The following is a 23,516-nucleotide window of genomic DNA, read 5'->3' as shown; positions in this document are numbered from 1 at the left end:
AGTAGGGGTCCCCTTAATCAGAGGAGGGTCCCACAGTAGCCGGGGAGGGGGGGAGGTGATTTTTAGTCTTATAGTCAGGACAGTGCCTAGAAAGGAGAGGTATGTTGTCCACTGTTTCCCTGGTGTCCTTGGTTAGTTCACATCAAAGAATCCAAAATCAACTACTACTGGCATTTCAAAAGACATCCTGTTTGTATTTAAACTTTTAATAGACGAGCAACATCTATCGAGCTACGCTCTGACAATGCACCTGTCTCTCTGTTAAGTAGAAGAGGGGAGGCTGAGTGCCTGAGCCCAGCTGCTGGCGGGCTACACCTTGCCCACACGTGTACATTCAGCCTCACTAGTGGCCGTCCTGGGGATAAAGGCCCTCCCGGTGACACTGAGAGCTGCTAAACGAACAGAGGACCATGCTCTGTCCATGTGCCCAGGGGGCTGCGGTCAAACGGGGCGTGGGCGTCTCCACGGTGACCGCCAGGCCTTTGTGACCAGGGGCGGCATCGTGCCCAGAGGCCATTGTGACGGGGGGTCCGCACGGCAGCCGTGGAGGCTCTTATGGGGCCAGGGCCCTAGGGTGCCCACTCCCAGGAGAGCGGCCCCGCCAGGAGGCAGCAGCTGCGCTGGGTGCCCGTGGCAGGCGTCCAACAGACGACCCCGGAGATGGCCGAGAAGCACGAGGCGAACGCTCGCTCCCAGCCCGACAAGGGGCTGCGGCGCCTGCAGGAGGACCGCCAAGTGAGGGATGGGGCTGGCGGGAGAGGCGGGGGGCGGCGGGACACGGGGACAGCCGGGAGCGAGACAGCCAGCCCTGAGCGTCGCCGGCCCAGGCACAGCCGTGCCGCGCCCCAGGGGTTTCTCTGGGGCAGGGCAGGCTCCGGGACGGCCGCGGCCCACGCGGCCCCGCAGCAATGCCCCAGAGGCAGAGAGCAGCGCAGAGCCGAGTTCAGCCTGGCTGCAGTAGCCAGGAGCTGCCTTGAAGCCGAGGCCGGGCTTGCCGGTGCTGCGGGGGCCGCTGTGCCGACACAGCCGCCTCCATCCCGCCCCTCCTCCTTCTCCCCACAGGTGCGCTGCAGGCAGCCGCAGGCAGCGCCGCAGCGCAGCCGCACCACAGCCTCAGCCCTCCATGGGGACCGGCTGCCACCACTCCCCTGCCCAGCGAGCTCACAGAGCACTTGCAGCCGTCGCACACAGGTAGGGACCTTGAGGGAGACAGGCTCGACCGCCTCCCCGGCGCTGGCAGGTGCCGATGCAAAAGCGGGAGGTGCCGGAGGGGACAGGTGCGACCAGCCCGCCAGCAAGCTGAGACTCCGCCCCCGTGCCAGGCCCGGCAGGCTGCCCGGGCATGCTGGGGGTGCTCCCGAGACGCGGTGAGGGGGGGCCACGCAGGGACCAGCCCTCTCCCCAGCTGGCCCTGGCAGCAGGGCAGCAGCCGCCCTTCTCGCATCTTCTCTTGCAGACGGACAGGCTGGAGGGCTGGGAGGCACTGCCCCGCAGCAGGGCCCCGCAGCCAGCCTTGCCGCCTCTCCCAAGGCTTGAAGCGATGCAGGCAGCCGCACCCCGCTACGCGCTTGCAGCTCCAGCGGCAGGATCTGCAAATGTCACCAAGCTGCCCGCTCTGCCAGCAGCTCTGCCAGCAGCAGCAACCTCCGCATCTGCTCTGAGAGGCAGAGCACACGGCGTGGGCCCTGCGGCCAGCGGCCAGCGAGAGCTTGTCCCACCTGCTCGGGGCATCCTCCGTCACCAGGGCGTGGCAGCGAGAGCTGAGAGATGGGGGCCTGCCCCGCACGGCTGCACAACCCGCGACGCGGCTCTGGAGTCCACAGTCCAGCCATTGGTGTCAGAGGTCCTGAGTCGCGTGGTAGCCGCAAGCTGGGGAGCCGGCCAGCAGCCCGCGGCACAGGGCCGCCTTGCGCACACCGCTGCTCTGGCGACACCTCCAAGAACAGCCCAGGTGCAGGCCGCCAGGGGTGGCAAGGCCGCAGCGGCTCAGCCAAGACCTCATGCCCATGCTCCGGGGGGGCACCAGGGCTGCTGGCGAGGCCCGCGCACCAGTTTCCCCGGGGAGCTGCACCAGCAAAGGGCACTGGGCACAGCCGGTGGCAAGGCAGGGCCATCGTCTGCCACCCGTGCGACTTGTCCACGGCAAGCCGCTGCGCGCACAGCCTGTGGATGCCCTGAAGCATCTTGTGGTCGCGCAAATCAAGATGGAGCATCTGGAGGAGCTGGAGGAAGAGGACGACAACAAAACCTCTGAAGACCTGTCAGGACAGAGGCAGCTGGAGGAAGAGGTCTCCATCCATACCCTCTGGGGCAGCCCCAGTCTGCTGAGACTCAGCCAGGAGCCACACGCAGGCCCCCAGAAGGTGGCCGGCTCACCCGGCAGCGTGGCCAGAGATGCCGCAGGAGAGGCAGATGACCACCCTCAGCGCGCGTCTCCTGCCCCGTCAGCAGACTCAGACGTAGAGCCAGCAGCTTGGTGCCTGGCCAGAGCTCCTGGGGAGCAGGGGCACGGCGAGCCTCCCCGCGCATCAGCACCTGACGATGTACAGCCGTTGGCTCCTCCCTTGCCTGCGGCCATGCTCCAGGCAGCAGACGATAGTGCCGATGCCGTGGGCACTGCTCAGGCCATCCTGGGCAACCGGGACTTGGCAGCGGGGGTGAGGGCCCCCCCTGTTGGCCCCGTAACCAGTGACACTGCTCTGCAGGACCTGGAGGAAGCGTGGGAAGAGGTCCCTGACAGAGACGCAGCAGCAGAGGCAGCAAGCGCCATAAAGAGCGCATCTCTTGCCCCATCAGACGACGCAGACACACAGGCAGCAGCTTCTCCCCAGGCCGCATGTCTCGGGCGCGACGGCCACAGAGCACCTCTCCCCGCCCAGCCCCTCGCCTACAGCTCTCCTTCCCCCGCAGGCTTCGTCGCGCGCCCGCACGCCCCGGCTCGCTGGCGATGTCCCTCCGTCCTCAGGACAGCTTGTCGGGCTCTGCGCAGGGCTTTCCGCTGAGCTGCCTCACGGGACCGTGAGAGCAGCGGCGCCCAGCTGCCAGCACCTTGCCAATGGGCTTGCCTGGCCATGCCCTGCACCTGACCAGCGCAGCCTGGCCTGTCTCCCTATTAAACTCCTTCCTGGCTCTGTCCTAGGTGAGGGCTCTCTGTCCTGTGTGCACGCGTGTGCGCGGGGGGGTGAGTGCAGCAGCTGGGGTCAGACCACGGCGCCGAGGGTCCCCGTGTCCCTGGGGCAGCGACTGGAGCGAGCGCGGGTGTGGGAGTGAGCGTGATGGCCAGCGAAGATCAAGCCGCAGAGGCGGTGAGCAGGTGACGTGGCCTGGGAGCCAGGGGGTGAGTGGGTCTCCGACGGCCAGCCCTGCGTGTGAGAGACCCTGGCTGTCTCTGGTGGTGAGAGCACGGAGGGTCAGCTACGGGACCGGGGGCAGTCCCGGCCGGCTCGGGGGCCGTGGGACGGTCTGTACCAGCAAGCAGACAAGGGCTGCGGCCTTGGGGGCTCCTACCTGCAGGGGCCAGCAAGTGGGGAGACTGATTTATTTCAGGTTTGCGCAAGCCTGGGCGCTCGGTGGTTTCCCACAAAGCAAGCACACGAGATTTCTGCCAACAGCCCTTTTCTTTATACAGTACAAGCATAACAGACGTAATCTGTTACATAGCCTTTTTGCTGCCTGATTGGTATATGTTAATATGCATTCCTAACTTGGTAAGAAGATAAATACATCTTTACAGAGCATGCTCAGAGAGTAGGGGTCCCCTTAATCAGAGGAGGGTCCCACAGTAGCCGGGGAGGGGGGGAGGTGATTTTTAGTCTTATAGTCAGGACAGTGCATAGAAAGGACAGGTATGTTGTCCACTGTTTCCCTGGTGTCCTTGGTTAGTTCACATCAAAGAATCTAAAATCAACTACTACTGGCATTTCAAAAGACATCCTGTTTATAAACTTTTAATATACGAGCAACATCTATTGAGCTACACTCCTACAATCTACCTGTCTATCCATTAAGTACACCCTGTTTCCTAATAATGAATTTCTAGTTAACCCCAACACCAGCACCTACAGTTCTTTCACTATCACAGGTTTACCTTTTTTTTTTCTTCAATGCCTTCAATTCCACTTGTTCTTATCTTACTGAAAACCTTGGACAGCAGGGAGCCCGGAAGAAGAAATGGTGAACATTTGCATCCTTGGCCAGGGCTGCTGGCAATGTTGTGTGCTTCCTGGGTGAGCACCCAGCAGCATGAGATGTATCACCCTGCTCTTGTCCCCTCACCACAGATCCTGGCACTCGGGACAGATCACAGACCAGGAGCACCAGCAGCTGCATGCGTACTCCTTCCACCTCTCCTTTTACTCCCTCCCTGCATCTGCCTTCAAAAGCAACATGGGAACCCCAGGACCTGCTCCCTTGCAACTCCCACGAGCACTGTATTGCACAAGATACTTTATTTTCCGTGCACGTCTTTGTGGCAGCAACCCCATGGGACACCCAGCCCTGCCTCATGTGCCCCCCACAGGGCATAGGAGAGCCGGGAGGAGGAGGCAGGGAAGAGAGAAAGGAAATAAACTGAAGTATTGCACCCAAACAGGGACGCAGCACAGAGGCAGGATGCTGGAGCAGGAGAGGTTGCTGAGAAAAATGCTCTCATGATCTCAGCTCTTATTCTCCTCCTTACTCTCCTCTTTTCACGTGCACATGGCTGGGAGCCTCTCCCCCAAGGCCAGGTCACCCACAGTCTCTTCAGCCACTCCCGTGCCTCAGTTTCCCTCCTTATAATAGCAGTGCACTACTGGATTTGAGTGTTTTTTATACCTGCTTTACAGATGCAGCCAGTGAACGCCACTCCCAAGGATCAGCTTTCTCAGGAGACAGGGGAAGAGGCTCTGCCTCCCGCTGTTAGACAGCATGCCCTGGTGATGCATGCTGGTGGAAAGAAGGCAGCAAAAGGCATGCCGCAGGACCAGTGCAGCATCAAGGCAGCCGAGGCCTGACAAGGAGGTTTCCAGCCCTCTGAGCAGGCAGCTGCCCTCTGCCAGGCAGAAGGGGGCATTAACCAGAAACTCTCCTCCTCCAGACCTCCCCACCCCGGCCGGGGTGGCTGACATTCGTGTTTTACACCAGTGGGCCAAATGGCCCATGGCTCTAGAGGTGTCAGAAATCCTACGTCCATTTAAATAAGCACGCATGGCTGAGACATCCAGCAGCAAGTCAGAGTCCTGCCGGCGAGGAAATAAACCTTACTTAGCCCCATCCCCTGGGATACCAGGATCAGACTCCATGGTTGGTAGAAAAGACAGATTCAGCACACATCCGGGTTTATTCAAATACACATTTTTCAGTGTGTCCAGATTTACATGAGGACTGATGCCCTATGTAAAAGCCATGTTGTATCCTCTATAACCTGCCAATAACTAGCCTGTGAGAACACATACAGTTTGATCACCTCTCCTCCAAACATCTTCAATCCACACTTTGAAGGTGGTGTGCCCCCCCGCAAAGGGTCAGCCCTTCTCACCCTAAAATAGAGCTTAAAACAAAAAACCCCATGAGCTTCCTCCAAAACACGTTTGCACCTCTCATAAAAGAGAAACCAGCCAAACCATTTACCTGCTTTTCTGACACAAGTCACGCAGGGACAGCCCCCTTAATACAGACACCTTTTGTAACGTCCCTTGACGACCCTGACCACATCCCTGAGACTCAAGCCACAGGAACCGCCCCTGCACCAGTGCTCCCATCCCTAGCATACACCCTGCCACAGCACAGCACACCAAGCCCACCACACCATCCTGGCTCTCTCTCAAATAAATCTCAGTGCTCTCCTCAGCTCAGCTATCAGGCACAAGTTCAGACCTGCAATTACTTGTGGGACAGTTATTTATTAGTCAGTGTCCAGCTGCCAGATTTACAGTCATGAATGCTTGATGCAGTTGCAGGCAGAAAGTACCCAATCATCCATATCTGTAAATAAGCTCTTGGGATAGCTGGATGACGTGCAGATCCAGCTAAAATTACTTATGGGTGAAACAGAGAGGCACTGTTAGGCCATGCCAAAACCTGCTCCCAGAACCTGCAAGCACAACTCCAGCATCTCAAACTCACCTCAGATCCAAGTGTTACTAAACTCCACAGAAGGGAAGTGTCCTGCTTTCAGCTGGGACAGAGTTAATTTTCTACTTAGTAGCTGGTATAGTGCTGTGTTTTGGATTTAGTATGAGAATAATGTTGATAACATACTCATGTTTTGGTTGTTGCTGAGTCGTGTTTACACTAGTCAAGGACTTTCCAGCTTCTCGTGCTCTGCCAGTAGCACAAGAAATTGGGAGGGAGCACAGCCAGGACGGCTGACCCAGACTGGCCAAAGGGATATTCCATACCATATGACATCATGCTCAGTATATAAACTGGGGGAAGAAGAAGGAAGGGGGGGACATTCGGAGTGATGGCATTTTGTCTTCCCAAGTAACTGTTACACATGATGGAGCCCTGCTTTCCTGGAGATGACTGAACCCCTGCCTGCTGATGAGAAGCAGTGAATGAATTCCTTGCTTTGCTTTACTTGTGTGCGTAGCTTTTGCTTTACCTATTAAACTGTCTTTATCTCAACCCACAAGTTTTCTCACTTTTACCCTTCCGATTTTCTCCCCCATCCCACCGGGGGAGAGTGAGTGAGTGGCTGTGTGGGGCTTAGTTGCCGGCTGAAGTTAAACCACAACAGAAATAAATGGCAAAGCTGTTGAACTGGGCTTGTTTTTAGCTAAAGAGCATCTGGGCCAAGAATTCCCCTCACCTGTGTTCTTGCACCATCGCTGAAGTTTCAGCTTGGCAGCAGACCTGGGAGCAATCCTGCCCTCTGGCACTGGCAACCTAACAAATATCTACTGCTTCCCAAATGGGCAATTTTCCATGACCCCGTCAGGTCCCACCTGTGGGGGGAGGACTAAGATTCACAAATCCTCTCGGTGTGGATTAATGTGGGCCAACACTCAAAGTTCGTACACAAACACCAGCTTTAATAGAAAGCTTTTATAGATTATATCTACCCCAGCTATGTGGCTAAGCTATGCAGCTAAGGTATGCAGCTCTATGGAAAATCGAGGTAGGCCATGCAGTACTCTTAACTACAATTTATCAACTTTGACGACTTAATTACCTTAGGAGAAGTGAAAAGGAGAGAGGGGGGGAGAGAAAGAGGGAAGAAGAGGAGACTCACCAGTCCTGGATTCAGCGTTGGACCTGCTAATGGGAGTATTCGGTGGAGAAAGCCCCCCACAGACAGTCCCTATTTATAGATTTCAGTCTCCAGACTTCTGGAACCTTCTCTCGTTCGAGTTCCAGGAGTGGTGGAGATACCAGTCGATTAAGAGGGGCGACCAGTCAGACCAAGAGGAGTGACACCAGGCCTGTCCCCCAAGCAGTAGGTGGGGGGGGGAAATAAGAGGCTTCACAGACCACGGGGGATGGGGCTGAGGCAAGGCCATCCTGTCTCCACAGGGCTCCCTCCCCCACCCCCCTCCAAGGTACTGTCCGGTCCTGGGTCCTAGCGACCGTCGCTCTGCAGTGTGGTTTTAGCACCCAGGCTGTTTGAGACGTCTTGTTGTTTTACACTAGCAGTTCTCTACAGACCTGTCTGGTGCTGCCACTGTTGGTATGAGGTCTTATAATCCAGAGAGCCACCATGGGGAGGTTTGCCATGTAAATCTCTCTGGAAAAGAGCCAAGCTCCTGGATAAACCCAGACCTCAGCAACGCTCTCAGAGTCACTTTAGATCTGAACATTTGCAAACCCACTGCTGAACAGCCTTGAGCAGGATAGGAGCCGATGAGATGGTGGCTCAGCAGCAGCTGCAGGGATGTGAGCTCCCAGCCCCTCCAGCTGCATCTGTCCTAGAGAAGGGGCTATTCTGGCACAGGAGAACTGGCAGTACTACATCCACCAAAGAGCAGTTGCACAAGGAAGAACAGAATCATAGAATGCTGTGGAAGACAGTGTCAAAGGCCTTACTAAAGTCCAGGTAGACAACAGCCACAGCCTTTCCCTCATCCACTAACCTGGTCACCTTGTCATAGAAGTAGATCAGGTTAGTCAAGCACGACCTGCCTTTCATGAACCCATGCTGACTGGGCCTGATATCCTGGTTGTCCTGTACATGCTGTGTGATGGCACTCAGGACGATCTGCTCCATAAAGTTCCCCAGCACCAAGGTCAGGCTGACAGGCCTGTAGTTCCCTGGATCCCCCTTCCAGCCCTTCTTGTAGAGGGACGTCACATTTGCTAACTTCCAGTCAACTGGGACCTCCCGGCTTAGCCAGGACTGCTGACAGATGATGGAGAGCAGCTTGGTGAGCACTTCCACCAGCTCCCTCAGTTCCCTTGGGTGGATCCCATCCGGCCCCATAGACTTGTGCACGTCTAAGTGGTGTAGCAGGTCACTAACCATTTCCCCTTGGATTATGGGGGCTTCACTCTGCTTCCCATCCCTGTCTTCCAGCTCACGGGGCTGGGTACCCCGAGAACAACTGGTCTGACTATTAAAGACCAAGGCAAAGAACGCATTAAGTACCTCAGCCTTTTCCTTGCCCTCTGTCACTATGTTCCCCCCCGCATCCAATAAAGGATGGAGATTCTCCTTAGCTCTCCTTTTGTTGCTAACGTCTTTGTAGAAACATTTTTTGTTGTCTTTTACAGCTCTAGCCAGATTAAGTTCCAGCTGGGCTTTGGCCCTTCTAATTCTCTCCCTATGTAACCTCATGACATCCTTGCAGTCCTCCTGAGTTGCCTGCCCCTTCTTCCAAAGGTCATCAACTCCCCTTTTTTTCCTGAGTTCCAGCCAAAGCTCTCTGTTCAGCCAGGCCGGTCTTCTCCCACACCAGCCTGTCTTTTGGCACATGGGGACAGCCTGCTACTGAGCCTTTAAGATTTCCTTCTTGAAGAACGTCCAGCCTTCCTGGACTCCTTTGCCCTTCAGAACTGCCTCCCAAGGGACTCTGTCAACCAGGCTCCTGAACAGGCCGAAGTCTGCCTTCCTCAAGTCCAAGGTAGCAGTTCTGCTGATCCCCTCCTTACTTCTCCAAGAATCAAAAACTCTGTCATTCCATGATCACTATGCCCGAGACGGCCTCCAACTGTCGCATCACCCACCAGGCCTTCTCTGTTCACAAACAAGAGGTCCAGCGGGCGCCTTCCCTAGTGGGCTCCCTCACCAGCCGTGTCAGGAAGTTATCTCCCACACACTCCAGGAACCTCCCAGACTGCTTCCTCTCCGCTGTATTATAAGTTGAAGTCCCCCACGAGATCAAAGGCTAGTGATCGTGAAACTTCTCCCAGCTGCTTATAGACTACTACTTCGGTCTCTTCATCCTGGTTGCGTGGTCTATAACAGACTCCCACCATGATATCTGCCTTGTTGGCCTTCCCCTGATTCTTACCCAGAAACACTCAACCCTATCGTCACCATCATTAAGTTCTAGGCAAGCAAAACACTCCCTAACATACAGGGCTACCCCATTGCCTCTCCTTCCTTGCCTGTCCCTTCTGAAGAGTTTATAGCTGTCCATTGCAGCACTCCAATTGTGCGAGTCATCCCACCATGTTTCCACGATGGCAACTCCGTCAATAGTTTTCCTGCTGCACAACGGCTTCTAGCTCCTCCTGTTTGTTGCCCATGCTGCGTGCGTTGGTGTAGATGCACTTCAGTTGGGCTATTGCTCCTGCCGCGTTTTGGGGGGGGGGAGAAGCCCTAGTTCATAAATGAACATTCTGAGGTGCTTCCGTGGTTTCTAACACATCCATAGCCCTTGCATCTTTGCTGCCGCACGGATAAAAAAAAAAAAAAAAAAAACCTCTTTTGCAAGAAGGAAAGACTTACAACCCTTAACAAAGGTAAGTAAATTCTCACGTCTTGGAAAACAGGAACTCAAAACCAAGGCAATTTAAACAGTCATGGGGCAAACAATGGAACTGGGAATTAGTTCTGTTTACAACCTCAATCCCTTAACATGACACCCAAATAAATACATATGTAACCGTATTGCTAAATTTCATATGTTCCTTCTGGAGTGTAGCGTATCATTTCCTTTTGAAAAAGCAGTAGCCAGACCAATGTGAAGTCCATGTTTGTGATTCAGGTATCCCAGAGAAAAATACATGTAAAAAAGCCAGCATCAGAGAGTGAACAAAACACAGACACATATCTGTAAATCACAAGTAACCAGGCAGTAATAGCTTGATGCTGAAACACATCTACTAAAGAAGAGCAGCTGAAGCTTAAAAGAAGTTTTCCATGGGCCAGAAATCCAACCTACAGTAATTCTAAGGACAGGCATCTAATTAGCCCACCTTCTAAATAACACTACAACAACAACAACAACAAACCCTAGAAACAAAAATTTGCCCTTCCCTACTTCACTTGCCTGCACTGAGAAAAAGGAAGTGCCACTTACAGCTGTATTTAAAGCTTTAAGCATGCCATTTATATTTTTACCTCAAATTTGTCTGGGTTATGCATGCCTGGGATTGACTGCATTAGGTGTGAGGTTGGATGGTTTCCAAAATCAGAGCTCACATAGCCAATACGAAGTCGACCTTCACTGGCCTTCAAATCCTTGGGATGCTCATATGGTGGTTTGTGAAGAACGTTAATCTGTCAAGAAAACATACACAACTGTTTATAAACTCAGGAACCAAAACCAAATACTAAAACAGAGGAACAAATAAACCCCATGAGTTTAGAATTAGCCTTATCCCACATTCAAGTAAGTGGTCTCTGGGCATCTGTTGTTTCAAACCTGCATTATATGTATTCCATTGGAGCCAAGTGTGAAGTCCACAAACTGTGTTACGAGATGTCACGTACCTACATTCAGCCAAATAAAGACAGACATCACTACTGCAAGTTGACATTTCTGCTTTTCTACCGGTTTATTTTTTAAGTATTCCACCCCTGATTATTAAATATACTGATACCATACCACTATGACCAGGAAGTTCTCAAACTACAAGCCACTTGTGACCAGAACAGTATTCCTGTGAAGTATCACAGCATGCTTTCCGTTCTTATGCTCACCATCTTCCCCAGACATCAGCTTGTAGCCACTATCACTGACAGGATTATCAGACTATTAAGACAAGCCAGTTTGAAGGCTAAATGTTATCTTCTGAAGTTTGAGATCTTTGCATTAGCTAACCAGACCCTTCCACTGGTTGACAGTGTATTTTCAATTATTATTGGCAATCTGCTCAAGTAGTCCATCTCAACATTCACAAGCTCTAACAGCTATGACTCTCTGGTTGAAGAGAAAAAGAAGTTGCATCAAATTTTAGTTAAAGAATTTGCCATCGATTGCAACTGCACTCCTGGCAGCTTGAGGTGCTGTGTAGTCTCATGGAACTGGCACACAGCTAAGTACTTACAGCAAGAGAAGACATGGTTTTGCAAGAATCTGTTCTACTGTACACAAAGTAATCCAAACCAGAATCACAACAAATACTCAAGTACTTAGAAACTCAAGAAACTTCTCCCAGCTGCTTATAGAATACTACTTCGGTCTCTTCATCCTGGTTGCGTGGTCTATAACAGACTCCCACCATGATATCTGCCTTGTTGGCCTTCCCCTGATTCTTACCCAGAAACACTCAACCCTATCGTCACCATCATTAAGTTCTAGGCAAGCAAAACACTCCCTAACATACAGGGCTACCCCATTGCCTCTCCTTCCTTGCCTGTCCCTTCTGAAGAGTTTATAGCTGTCCATTGCAGCACTCCAATTGTGCGAGTCATCCCACCATGTTTCCACGATGGCAACTCCGTCAATAGTTTTCCTGCTGCACAACGGCTTCTAGCTCCTCCTGTTTGTTGCCCATGCTGCGTGCGTTGGTGTAGATGCACTTCAGTTGGGCTATTGCTCCTGCCGCGTTTTGGGGGGGAGAAGCCCTAGTTCATAAATGAACATTCTGAGGTGCTTCCGTGGTTTCTAACACATCCATAGCCCTTGCATCTTTGCTGCTGCATGGCTCTCTATCCCCTATCTCCACCGAGACAGCAGACCAAAGGACCTCGCTACCACACAGTCCCTCAAATGTTCGTGTGCCACCCCTAGGCTTATCTCTAGCAAGCCTGGTTTTACCCCTTCCCACATTCCAATCTAGTTTAAAGCTCTTTCAAAGATCCCTGCTAACTCCTGTGCTAGGATCCTTTTCCCCGTTTGAGACAGGTGTACCCTGTCTGTTGCCAGCAGGCCTGGTGACATCTAAACTGACCCGTGATCAAAAAAACCAAAATCTTGCCAGAGACACCAGGCCTGAAGCCAGGTATTGATCTGCTGGCTCCTTCTGCATCTTTCCTCATCATTCCCTGCAACCAGGATAGAGGAGAACACTACTTGTGCTCCTGATCCCTTAACCAGTTGTCCCAAGGCCCTGAAGTCTCTCTTGATTGCCCTTAGACTTCTAGTTGCAAAAGAAAGCCTACAGAAAAGAAAGCCTACAGCAGTTTAAAAGCACTCAACCACTCTGCATAAGCTTTTGGGGTGGAAGATGAGGAACAGATCACAGCAGTTGGCTGAGGACTTTTATGAAGTCAGAACTGAGTTGTCCAAGCTGGGACGTGGTCAGGGAACTCAGCTCACCACAGCCTAAGACTGTAACAGGACCCAGTGTCTGCAAACACCCAACACCGTGGGTTTGCATCTCTTCTGGAATACAGCCCAAGGGCCAGAGGGTCTCCCATTGCTTTCTGCAGGACAGACACCTCCTGTGTTAGCCACCAATTTCTTATGAGACCTGGGCTCTTCACAACAGTTTCCCACACAATCACTGACCCCATCTAACATACAGGGTGGTTGCTAGTGTATGCAGAGCCTAGGACTACACCTTTTGGGCCATAATCCTTGTACCCCATGTCTCCATGAGATCATCACAGAGTAGACCAGGGTGTCCTTCTGATGTCAGGCATTGCCCTGCTCCTCCAGCATGTGGAGCCTCCCCAGGATCCTTGTCAACTGCAAGGGAAACACTGGGGCCACTGTCAGCCCTGCAGCAAATTACAGGACACTGGCTGCATCCCAGAGACATGGGACAGCAAGGGATGGAGGAATAGGAGCTGCCGTTTCCTTCAGATCCGCCTTTTCTAGAGCAGCAGCTATCTTTGCATGGATAACTAATAACCCTAGTCTTATTCTCACCTAAATTACTAGGAGACCCAGAGAACTTCAACCCAGCAAACTCACTAGTCACACCCCCTCATATCAAGCCAGAATGATAACTTGCTTATCACATACGCCATCTTGCACTCAATGCCCAACAAACTAGGAGTACTAGCCCTAGCTGCCTCAGTATTAGTCCTATTCCTAAGACCACTCTTCCACAAATGCAAACAACACACAATAGCTTTCCGCACCCTCTCAGCTCCTATTCTGAATCTTAGTTGCCAACCTCTTCATCCTAACATAACTGGGCTGCCAACCAGTAGAACACCCATTCATAATTATCAGCCAACTAGCTTCCCTTGCCTACTTCACCATCCTCGTAATCCTCTTTCCCATTACTGGAGCCCTAGAAAATAAAATACTCAATTACTAAAAATACTTAGTTCATAAAAAAAGCATTGGTCTTGTAAACCAAAGAGTGAAGATTACATCCCTTCTTGGTTATTTCTAGTTATGGTGTTCCTGGGCTAGAGTTGGGCTTCAGATGATCTGGTGGGTGGCAGACATCTTTCAGGTATAAGCTGAATGCTTTCAGGTTATAGCTAAGTGCACCTTCTGGGACTTACCCCATCTTCAGCTGATATGTGCATTAGCTACGAGGGCTTATAGCTTGTGAGAAGGGTGACAGCAGTATGTATGTGCCCAGGGCCCACTTAAAGGGGCTCTATTTTTCCGCTTTACTGCTAAATCTGCCTTCTAGGGATGATTTCACATCCCCTCCTGTGAAGTTTTCTATTTTAGAAAATGTAGCCCATTTCTTTCACCCCATGAGCTATACCTTGAGCTGTCTTGTTAGCAGGGCTAGGGCTAGTATACTGTTACACTCTCAGGAGATGTGAGCTGGTGACGGCAGTATGTAGGCTGTCCTGGCAAGGACCAGTTGGGTGTATCATGGGTTACCAATTATAGAACAGTCTCCTCTAGGTGAGTTTGGGGCACCACCAAGTCCTTACAAGGTTTAAGCATTTGTGCTCATGCTTCTCAGGCAGATACTTTGGTAGGGTAAGTGTCAAGATTTAGGGCTAGGCATAGTGAGGTATCTAATCCCAGTTTGCGTCTTAGCTTTTGTGGGGTTTAATTAATCGTCGATGCTAAAATCGTCTTGAGGATGCTTTTAGCTGCATCTTAGGCTTATGACAGCTCAGGCATTGGAGCAGGAATTCCCCTGCAGAGGACACAATGCTGGTCTGGCTAACTCTGGGAGACATTCACACTCTGGTAGTAAACTCATAGAGAAACATTTACACTACCAGCTGATCCATTCAAGTGTTGACAGCTGTTTATTTAAAACAAAGGCCACCATTGTAGGGGCTTATTGGTCAGTCACAGACCCTTGCAAATCCTCTAGCATTACTAGCCAAGTGACTTCTGCTAAGTTTGTATCCCAGTGCTTGAATGTCCCAGCACCCATTGCTCTCAGTGTAGTTTTTAACAGTCCATTGTATCGTCCAATTTTCCCACAGGTTGGTGCGTGATAGGGGATGTGATACACCCAGTCAATGCCAGGATCCTTAGCCCAGGTGTTTATGAGGTTGTTTTGGAAATGTCTGATTCAATTCTTTCACAGGTGCCACATCACCATAAAACTTGTTTTTCAAGGCCCAAGGTCATATTCTGAGCAGTGGCATGGGTCACAGGGTGTTTCCAAATATCCAGTAGTCACTTCAACCATTGTAAGCACATGGTGCTTGCCATAGCGGGTTCATAGTAGTGTGATATAATCAATCTGCCAGGCTTCCCCATGTTGGTATTTCAGCCATCATCCTCTATACCAAAAAGGCTTTAGCTGCTTAGCTTGTTTGACTATGGTGCACGTCTTACATTCATGGATAACCTGTGCAGAGGCATCAATGGTCAGGTCCACCCCTCGATCACAACCCCATTTGTATGTTGCATCCCTTCCTAGATATCCTGATGCGTCATGGGCCCATCGAGCTATAAAGAGCTCACCCCTATGTTCCCAGTCCAGATCCACCTGAGCCACTTCAATTCTAACAGCCTGGTCCACCAGCTCATTGTTTCAATGTTCTCCAATGGCATGACTCTTGGGTAAGTGGGCATCTACATGACATACTTTTACCACCAGGTTCTCTACCTAAGCAGCAATATCTTGCCACGATTTAGCAGCCCAGATGGGTTTGCCTCTGCACTGCCAGTTGGTCCACTTCCATTGCTGTAGCCACCCCCATAGAGCATTTGCTACCATCCATGAGTCAGTACAGAGATTTTTCTCATTCAGCAATATCTAAAGCCAGCTCGATGGCTTTGACTTCTGCAAACTGACTCAATTCACCTTTTCCTTCAGCAGTCTCAGAGACTTGTTGTGTAGGATCCCACACAGCAGCTTTCCACCTCCAATGTCCTCCCACAATACGACACAGCTTATTACTTTTCATTTGCTGGTAATTTACTATACAGTCGGGCCTCTTCACCATGAGTCACCTCCTCTGACAACACTCCAAAGTTTCAGACCTCTGGCCAGTCCATCATCATTTCCAAGATTCCTGGGTGGTCAGGGTTTCCCATTCGAGCCCATTGTGTAAGCAGTGCAACCCACTTATGCAATGTAGCATCAGTTGCATGATGTGTAGAGAGGACCCTCCCTTTGAACACCCAGCTCAGCACAGGCAATTGAGGTATCAAGAGGACCTGTGCTTCAGTACCAACTATTTCTGAAGCGGCTCAAACTCCTTCATATGCTGCTAATATTTCTTTTTCAGTTGGAGAGTAACGAGATTGATAAAGGCAGGGCAGGAAGTGGGGAGCAGGGAGAGGTATTCTCGACAGCAAGCAGGGTGACGTGCTGTATGTGAAACTCAAAACTAGCTAGGAGAAAGCTTTCACATACTATACCTACACAGCCATGGTTAAATTGAAACAAAGAATCTTGGTTCATTGCCACAGTTCGTATAAAATTGGCATTTATTGATTATTCAAAATTACTAATCCCCTGAGCAATTTGTTCACAGCAGACACAAACACTGTAACACACATTCAGTCATGTTCTGCATGAAAGACTTAAGTCATCTGACTAGACCTTCTCATTCTATGGTGGAAAGTGTTTGAATTTGCTTTCCTCAGCCTGACCGCTTGCATCTATTTTAGCTTCTATGAAATTTCAGTGATAGAGGCACAACTACAATCAAAATTTAATCAGAGAGAGCTTTGATCTCACTAAGGACCAGAGAGCTTTGCAGAAACTCACGCTTTCTCTAAGAGCTGAGGCATCATCTACCTACCACTTACTTTTAACAAAAACAGCCAAGGATCACTCAAGACACTCTCCCTGGGAGAATGCCTGAACCCATGTTGAAGCCTTCTTCAGGTCTGCCCCTTTTCCTTCCTGGAAGTCATCCAGACAGAATCAGAGGACTTTGGCTTGTGGGCCTAGATTTTTCTTGCATTTAGCAATCCCAGACAGATGTAGACCTAGCAGTTCTTCAGCACATATACAGAGTCTATAGCATACCAGATACCCAGATAAAAGAGTAAATCCATTGCTCACTGGAGTCACTGAAGACCTGCTATGAAGCAGCACGTATAAATACCATTCAGAACATTCCAGACAAACATAGTGAGTCAGTCCCACGAAGGGCCTAGATCTGCATCTTCCCAGGCACAGGTGGTGTTTATCTGAAGTCTAAGAAGGATACCCTGACTTGTGCATCGCCATAGATTTTCTATCATCATTACTTCTTGCTCACTCTTGCTCATTTTAGAAAAGGCCTTAAGGTCTTCTTTATTAGGAGTATTTTATACTAAAATATTAACATTATCTGGAATCCTCTGAAAGACATTCTTACACTCATGTTAGGCTCATTTACTACTACATACAAAATTTAAGTGGCATCAAGAAGTGCATTGAGATATTACAAGGAATCTTGAAGCCTAGTTTTTAAAGCAAAATCAGCACTGAGTTTCCGCATGACTTCTGCATGACTTAGCCCATGCTGCTCTCTTCTAGTAAGTCCATAGTTTTCTTTCACATACTTTGCAAAGGGCATTAGATGTGTCCTAGCAGGAGTGCCATCCTTCCGAGTGGGCTGACTCAGGACCAGCTGCCCCCCGCAGAATGCACACATGAAGCAGTCTGTGTCCAGAGACTTGGAATGACGTCCAATCCTGAAATGGGAAAATAAGTACTTCGATTTCACACTTGCAGTAGACAGTACTTGAGGGAAAGGGCTCCTTTCTCTTCTGCGAGGCTACTTAGGTCAGATTTCTAAGCTAGCATTTTAGAAAAGGAAACAGACTACATACTTCACACAGCGGAACAATCAAATCTGTATTACACATTTCTCTACCCTAGAACTTTTTCCACTGCCTTTTCAGCTTCGTTCCTTCCTCTGTCTCTTTTCCTCTCAGCCTAATAGTATGAAGTGCTACAACATTTTGAAACACCTCCATAATCCATGTATCAATTACCCCTTGGAGCTTCTCCTCAAAGCCATGACTATTAAATCTTCTCAATGCTCTGTTGCATCTAAGCCACTAATGCATTGCATAGTCGTATTAAACACTCCAGGAAGATTCTTTCATATGTGAAATATTGTTTCCTTCCAGTGCTTCTGGAAGTAGCACATATGATCCTGAGAGAGAAAAGCCCCTAAAGTTGGGGGGGGGGGGACGACAGAAATACTAATGATTTTTTTAAAAAAATTTAAAAAAAAAAAATCATCACACCATTGTCAGCCACTTTCCTGGGCTATGCAGAACTGAATTCACAAAACTTCATGCTCTCCCACTGAGACTGAGGTCATTATATACAGAAGCCTGTGGTCATCTTTGATCTTCCAGAAAAGGCAACACATCCCATACCCATGAAAGGTAAGAAACCTGTAAAATTACTATAGCAACTATTTCTTCTGCTTGATCTCAGCAACATATATAGTTCTCATTTCACAAATGCAGTAAGCAAGACAGAAGTCTGATGACCAATGTTGCAATCTATCAGTAGATCTGTGTCCTAGCTTCAATCCTTCACATCACAGTGCTGCTCACATCTGTGTGGCTGCAGACATCTATTCTTCCTTTAATATATGCACAACCTGAAAAGAGCCCACGAGGTAGAAGATCAACTAGAAAACTGACTATAGCTTTTATAGAGTTTTAAACCAATAGAAATCACTATACTGTTGGTATCTACATTTTATTTCGTACTACCATAACAAAAATTCAAGATTAGTCAAAATGTTTAGTCTTAATTCAAAGTCATCAAGATATTAAACCAGAAAGCTTCCTCTGATACTTTGTTCTAATATCTAATTACCATCACACATTTTGTGCCCAGTTTTTATGGGTACTTGTTCTGCTTTTGAATTCCGGTTACTACTAACTGACTTCTTTCAGTATCAGATGGTCCTCAGTACCTTTACAAGGATGAGCATATGAAAAGTAACTCAGTCCACCATACCAAGTCTAGCACTCCCTTGTGGACTGCTTTTTCTTAGATCAAACCTAGATTGTTATGGCACATTCAAAGATGTTACTTTGTAAAATATGGATAGATTTCAAAAGAACTTGGAATGCCTTATTTCTGCAACACATGCTAGTACTTTGCTTACATGCATTCTAAAGGGATGTGCCAGATCCAGTCATTGCTCTGTCAGTGTAGGCCCACAAGTATTACTCCTGATGTAGTAGTACTTAGTTAAGACTGGAAATATCACCCCCTACAAAAAAGTCTATAGTAGGATCAGTGTTGGTCATGAAATCAGAGATGAGTGGTCAAAAACTTTCACAAGTTCACTCCATATTAACTACAGTAGAAGGCGAATCCAAATTTACATCATTTGAGCAATGCTTGAAAAGCGAGAGCAGCCACATGGGGTGTGACCTTTCCCTGCCATGTCCTTCAAAACTGAGGCAGATATTCTGATCTCTTACTGCTTCCCAAAGACCTTCCATCATCAGCAATGGCCCTCAGAAGACACTTCTGCCTGTCCTGACCTCTGAACCGTAACTGCAACTACCTGGAAGCAAACACGTGGAATCATGTAGTGAAGTTCTGTGGGCTCAGGAAATGTGAAGTGACAACTCAGAGAGTATCCTAATTGCTTCACAGTTTGAGATACCCATGATTTCTAGACACAGGAGGCTGCCAAGTTAGAGGCAAAGTTAATACATAGTCATGCGCGAGATTAAAACATTACTCACGTAGCTTTGCACAGAACACACTCATAGATGAATTTGTAATTAATCTCATAGCTATGGCATCGTGTTACTACTGGCAGTTCCGGATGAATTACAGCTGATTTATTGGCATAGAATCTCCAGAATCGTCCATGTCCATCGCGAACACCATTGATCAGCCAGGTGGCTGCATGGCAAGCCTCATGAATTAGCGTGTCTCGAAGACGATCTTGGGGTAAGGCAAACAAAAGACATTAAGATCAGTCAGGTATGAGGAAGTATGGAATTTCATCCTTGGTCACTGCTTCAGACCTTTGACGCTCATTCTTTATTAAGATGCAAGTTATTTTGGAGATTGGAATTACCAATGTTTTGATAAGATAAAACACCCCAAAACAAGGTTTTACTCAGTGCATTTCCAGTTTTGCAATTAGCCCTAATTCTGCATCCTAGTTACTTCCCTGCATGCCTAATGTGTTTGGGGTTTTTTTGTTGTTGTTTGTTTGGGGGTTTTTTGTTTTGTTAGGTTTTTTTAATGGACCTGAAACACCTTTATTTAGACCAAGATTCATTGATTGCTTTTGTAACATTGATATTTTTCATCCAGGAACAACTAGAGTGGAGCACTGAATTTTCTCCACAATTAGAGCAGAATATTTCAGTTGGAAGGGACCTACAAGGATCATCTAGTCCAACTGCCTGACCAATTCAGGGCTGACCAAAAGTTAAACCAAATTACTAAGGGCATTGTCCAAATGCCTCTCAAACACTGACAGGCTTGGAGCATCGACCACCTCTCTAGGAAGCCTGTTCCAGTGTTTGATCACCCTCTCGGTACAGAAATGCTTCCTAATGCCCAGTCTAAACCTCCCCTGGCGCAGTTTTGCACCATTCCTACACATGCTATCACTGGATACCAGGGAGAAGAGATCAGCACCTCCCTCTCCACTTCCCCTCCTCAGGAAGCTGTAGAGAGCAATGAGGTCACCCCTCAGCCTCCTCCAAACTAGACAAATCCAAAGTCCTTAGCTGCTCCTCACAGGACATTCCTTCCAGCCCTTTCACCAGCATTGTTGCCTTTCTCTGGACACATTCAAGTACCTTCGCATCCTTCTTAAGCTGTTGGGCCCAGAACTGCACACAGTACTCAAAGTGAGGCTGCACCAACACTGAATACAGCAGGATAATCACTTCTTTTGACCAGCTGGTTATGCTGTGTTTGATGCACTCCAGGACGCAGCTTCCCCTTTTGGCTGCCAGGGCACACTCCTGACTTATATGGAGCCTGCTGCCAACCAGCACTCCCAGATCCCTTTCTGCAGGGCTGCTCTCCAGCCACTCCTCTCCCAATTTACAATTGTGCCTGGCATTACTCCCTCCCAGGTGCAGAATCCAGCATTTGGACTCGTTAAATTTTATCTCATTAGTAATTGCCCAATGCTCTAATCTATCTAGATCCCTCTGCAAGGTATCCTGCCCCTCAAGAGAGTCAACAGCACCTCCCAGTTTGGTATCATCAGCAAACTCGCTAATGGTGCATTCAACTCCTGCATTCAGACAGTTGATAAATGTATTGAACAGGACTGGCCCTAGAATTGAACCCTGAGGAACACCGCTAGTGATCGGTCACCAGCCAGATGTAGGCCCATTCACTGCAACCCTTTGAGCTCTGCCCTTCAGCCAGTTCTTCGCCCAGCGCACCGTGAACCTACTCATCCCACAGCTGGACAACTTGTCCAGAAGGATGCTGTGAGGGACAGTATCAAAAGCCTTACTAAAATCCAGAAAAACTACATCCACCACCTTCCCTTCATCTACTAAGTGGGTGACCTTATCATAGATGGATATCAAATTAGTTAAACAGGACTTAAAAATTAGTTAGTTAAACAGGACTCATGGCTTAGATGAGTGTACTCTTCACTGGGTAGAAAACTGGCTGGGTGGCCAAAGAATTGTGGTAAATGAAGTTAAATCCAGTTGGCGGCCGGTCATGAGTGGTGTTCCCCAAGGCTCAGTACTGGGGCCAGTCCTGTTTAATATCTTTATCAATAATCTGGATGAGGGGGTCGAGCGCATCCTCAGTAAGTTTGCAGACAACACCAAGTTGATCTGCTGGAGGGTAGGAAGGCTCTACAGGAGGATCTGGACAGGCTGGATCAATGGGCCAAGGCCAAGTGTATGAGGTCCAACAAGACTAACTGCTGGGTCCTGCACTTGGCTCACAACAACCCCATGCAACACTGCAGGCTTGGGGAAGAGTGGCCGGAGAGCTGCCCAGCGGGAAAGGACCTGGGGGTGTTGGTTAACAGCCAACATGAGCCAGCAGTGTGCTCAGGTGGCCAAGAAGGCCAATAGCATCCTGGCTTGCATCAGAAATAGTGTGGCCAGCAGAATTAGGGAAGTGACCATTCCCTTGTACTCGGCACTGGTGAGGCCACACCTTGAATGCTGTGTTCAGTTTTGGGCCCCTGTGGTGGTGCATTTAAGCAGCTTAACCACTCTCCCGTGACAGCCCCTCACTACAAGGACATTGAGGTGCTGGAGCATGTCCAAAGGGCAACGAAGCTGGTGAAGGGTCTAGAGCACAAGAGTGGCTGAGGGAGCTGGGGTTGTTTAGCCTGGACAAAAGGAGGCTTAGGGGAGACCTCGTTGCTCTCTACAACTACCTGAAAGCAGGTTGTAGTGAGGTTGGGGTCGGTCTCTTTTCCCAAGTAACAAGCAATAGGATAAGAGGAAATGGCCTCAAGCTGCACCAGGGGAAGTTTAGGTTGGATATTAGGAAAAATTTCTTCACCAAAATGGCTGTCAAGCACTGGAACAGGCTGTCCAGGGAAGTGGTTGAGTCCCCATCCCTGGAGGTATTTAAAAGATGGATAGATGTAATGCTTAGGGATGTGGTTTAGTGGTGGACTTGGCAGTGCTAGGTTAACAGTTGGACTTGATGATCTTAAGGGTCTTTTCTAACCTAAATGAGTCTATGACTTTCCCTTTGTGAACCCATGTTGACTGTGCCTGATGATTGCATTAGTCTTTAAATGCCTTTCAATAGTACTCACTACTATCTTCTCCGTAGTTTTTCCAGGAAGTGAGATTAGACTAAGAGATCTGTAGTTTCCTACATGCCCTTCCCTCACACCCTTCTTGTAAACTGGAATAACGCTGGCTCGCTTCCAGTCAGCAGGGACCTCCCCAGACTCCCAAGACCTTTGGTAGATGATCGAGAGGGGTCCTGCCATAACATCCGCCAGCTCCTTCAAGTACTCTGGGCTGAATCCCATCAGGGCCCATGGACTTGTGAACATTCAGCTGATACAGATGGTCCCTGACAATTTCAGTGTCCACAAATGGAAAGTCACTGTTCCTGCACTCGTGGTCCTCCGATGCAGGGGACTGGGCAGCCCAAGGTCTGTCAGTTTTCTTAAAGACTGAGGCAAAAAGAAAAAAAAAAGCCTTGAATGCCTCTGCTTTTTCTTCATCCGTTAGTCAGATGACCATCTTCAACAGGCATCAGTCCAATGTTTTCTTTAGACCTCCTCTTGCTATTAATGTACTTAAAAAAGCCCTTGTTATCTGACATGGCACTGGCCAGTTTCAACTCTAATTGAGCTTTGGCCTTCTGTGTCTTCTCTCTGCAAATATGAACCACAGCTCTGTAACCTTCCTGCGAAGCCTGACCTCACTTCCAGAGATAATACAATTTCTTTTTCCTCTTGAGCTCCATGAGGAGTTCCCTGTTCAGTGAAGCTGGTCTTCCACCCTGCTTGCTTGACTTACAGCCTGCTCCCGTGCTTCTTAAAAACTGACCAGCATTCATGGACTCCTAAGCCCTCAAAAGCAGATTCCCAGGGTACTCTGTTGTATCTCTCAAATCAAATTTATTAAGCTTACTTCAAAATATTCTATTAATTACAGAACTGGTTCTCCTACAGTAACTGCAACATTCATTTCCCCAAATTGGGAGGGGATGAGGGAGAAATAAGTTACAGTACCCACCACATAGAAGAACTTAATTTGGCACTGGCTTGTCTTTATTCCAGCTTTAAATACTACCAACAAGGTGGCTAGCTATGATGGAAGAAGTTAGATTTTAGATTGCCGTTATAGTACATACAGAATTAGATTAACCTATAGATCTTCAAATCAATAATATAAACAAAATACTGCAGTTAGCATGAA

The 23,516-nt window shown here is 49.1% G+C and overlaps 1 protein-coding gene across 9 annotated transcripts in view; it reads right to left on the bottom strand.

Annotated features, from left to right (window-relative positions):
* Nucleotides 1-4,772: 4,772 nt before the first annotated feature.
* Nucleotides 4,773-23,516, bottom strand: part of GCNA (germ cell nuclear acidic peptidase) — a gene marked incomplete at its 5' end in the record, with an annotated part of 30,867 nt that continues 12,123 nt past the window's right edge. For 4 of the 9 annotated variants that reach the window (XM_082323473.1, XM_082323474.1, XM_082323476.1 and 1 more), the window contains 2 exons: nt 16,163-17,330; nt 19,365-19,569. In XM_082323473.1, coding sequence (XP_082179599.1) covers nt 17,078-17,330; nt 19,365-19,569 — 458 coding nt within the window. In that variant the 3' untranslated portion in view covers nt 16,163-17,077. Of the gene's footprint in view, nt 10,646-16,162; nt 17,331-17,940; nt 18,257-19,364; nt 22,766-23,516 lie in introns of those variants that run through there. The other 5 variants (XM_082323475.1, XM_082323479.1, XM_082323478.1 and 2 more) reach the window with 5 other exon arrangements.

The sequence above is a fragment of the Platalea leucorodia genome (assembly GCF_965183815.1).
Source record: "Platalea leucorodia genome assembly, chromosome: 10".
Classification (NCBI taxonomy): domain Eukaryota; kingdom Metazoa; phylum Chordata; class Aves; order Pelecaniformes; family Threskiornithidae; genus Platalea; species Platalea leucorodia.
This window is presented reverse-complemented; position numbering and strand designations above follow the sequence as displayed.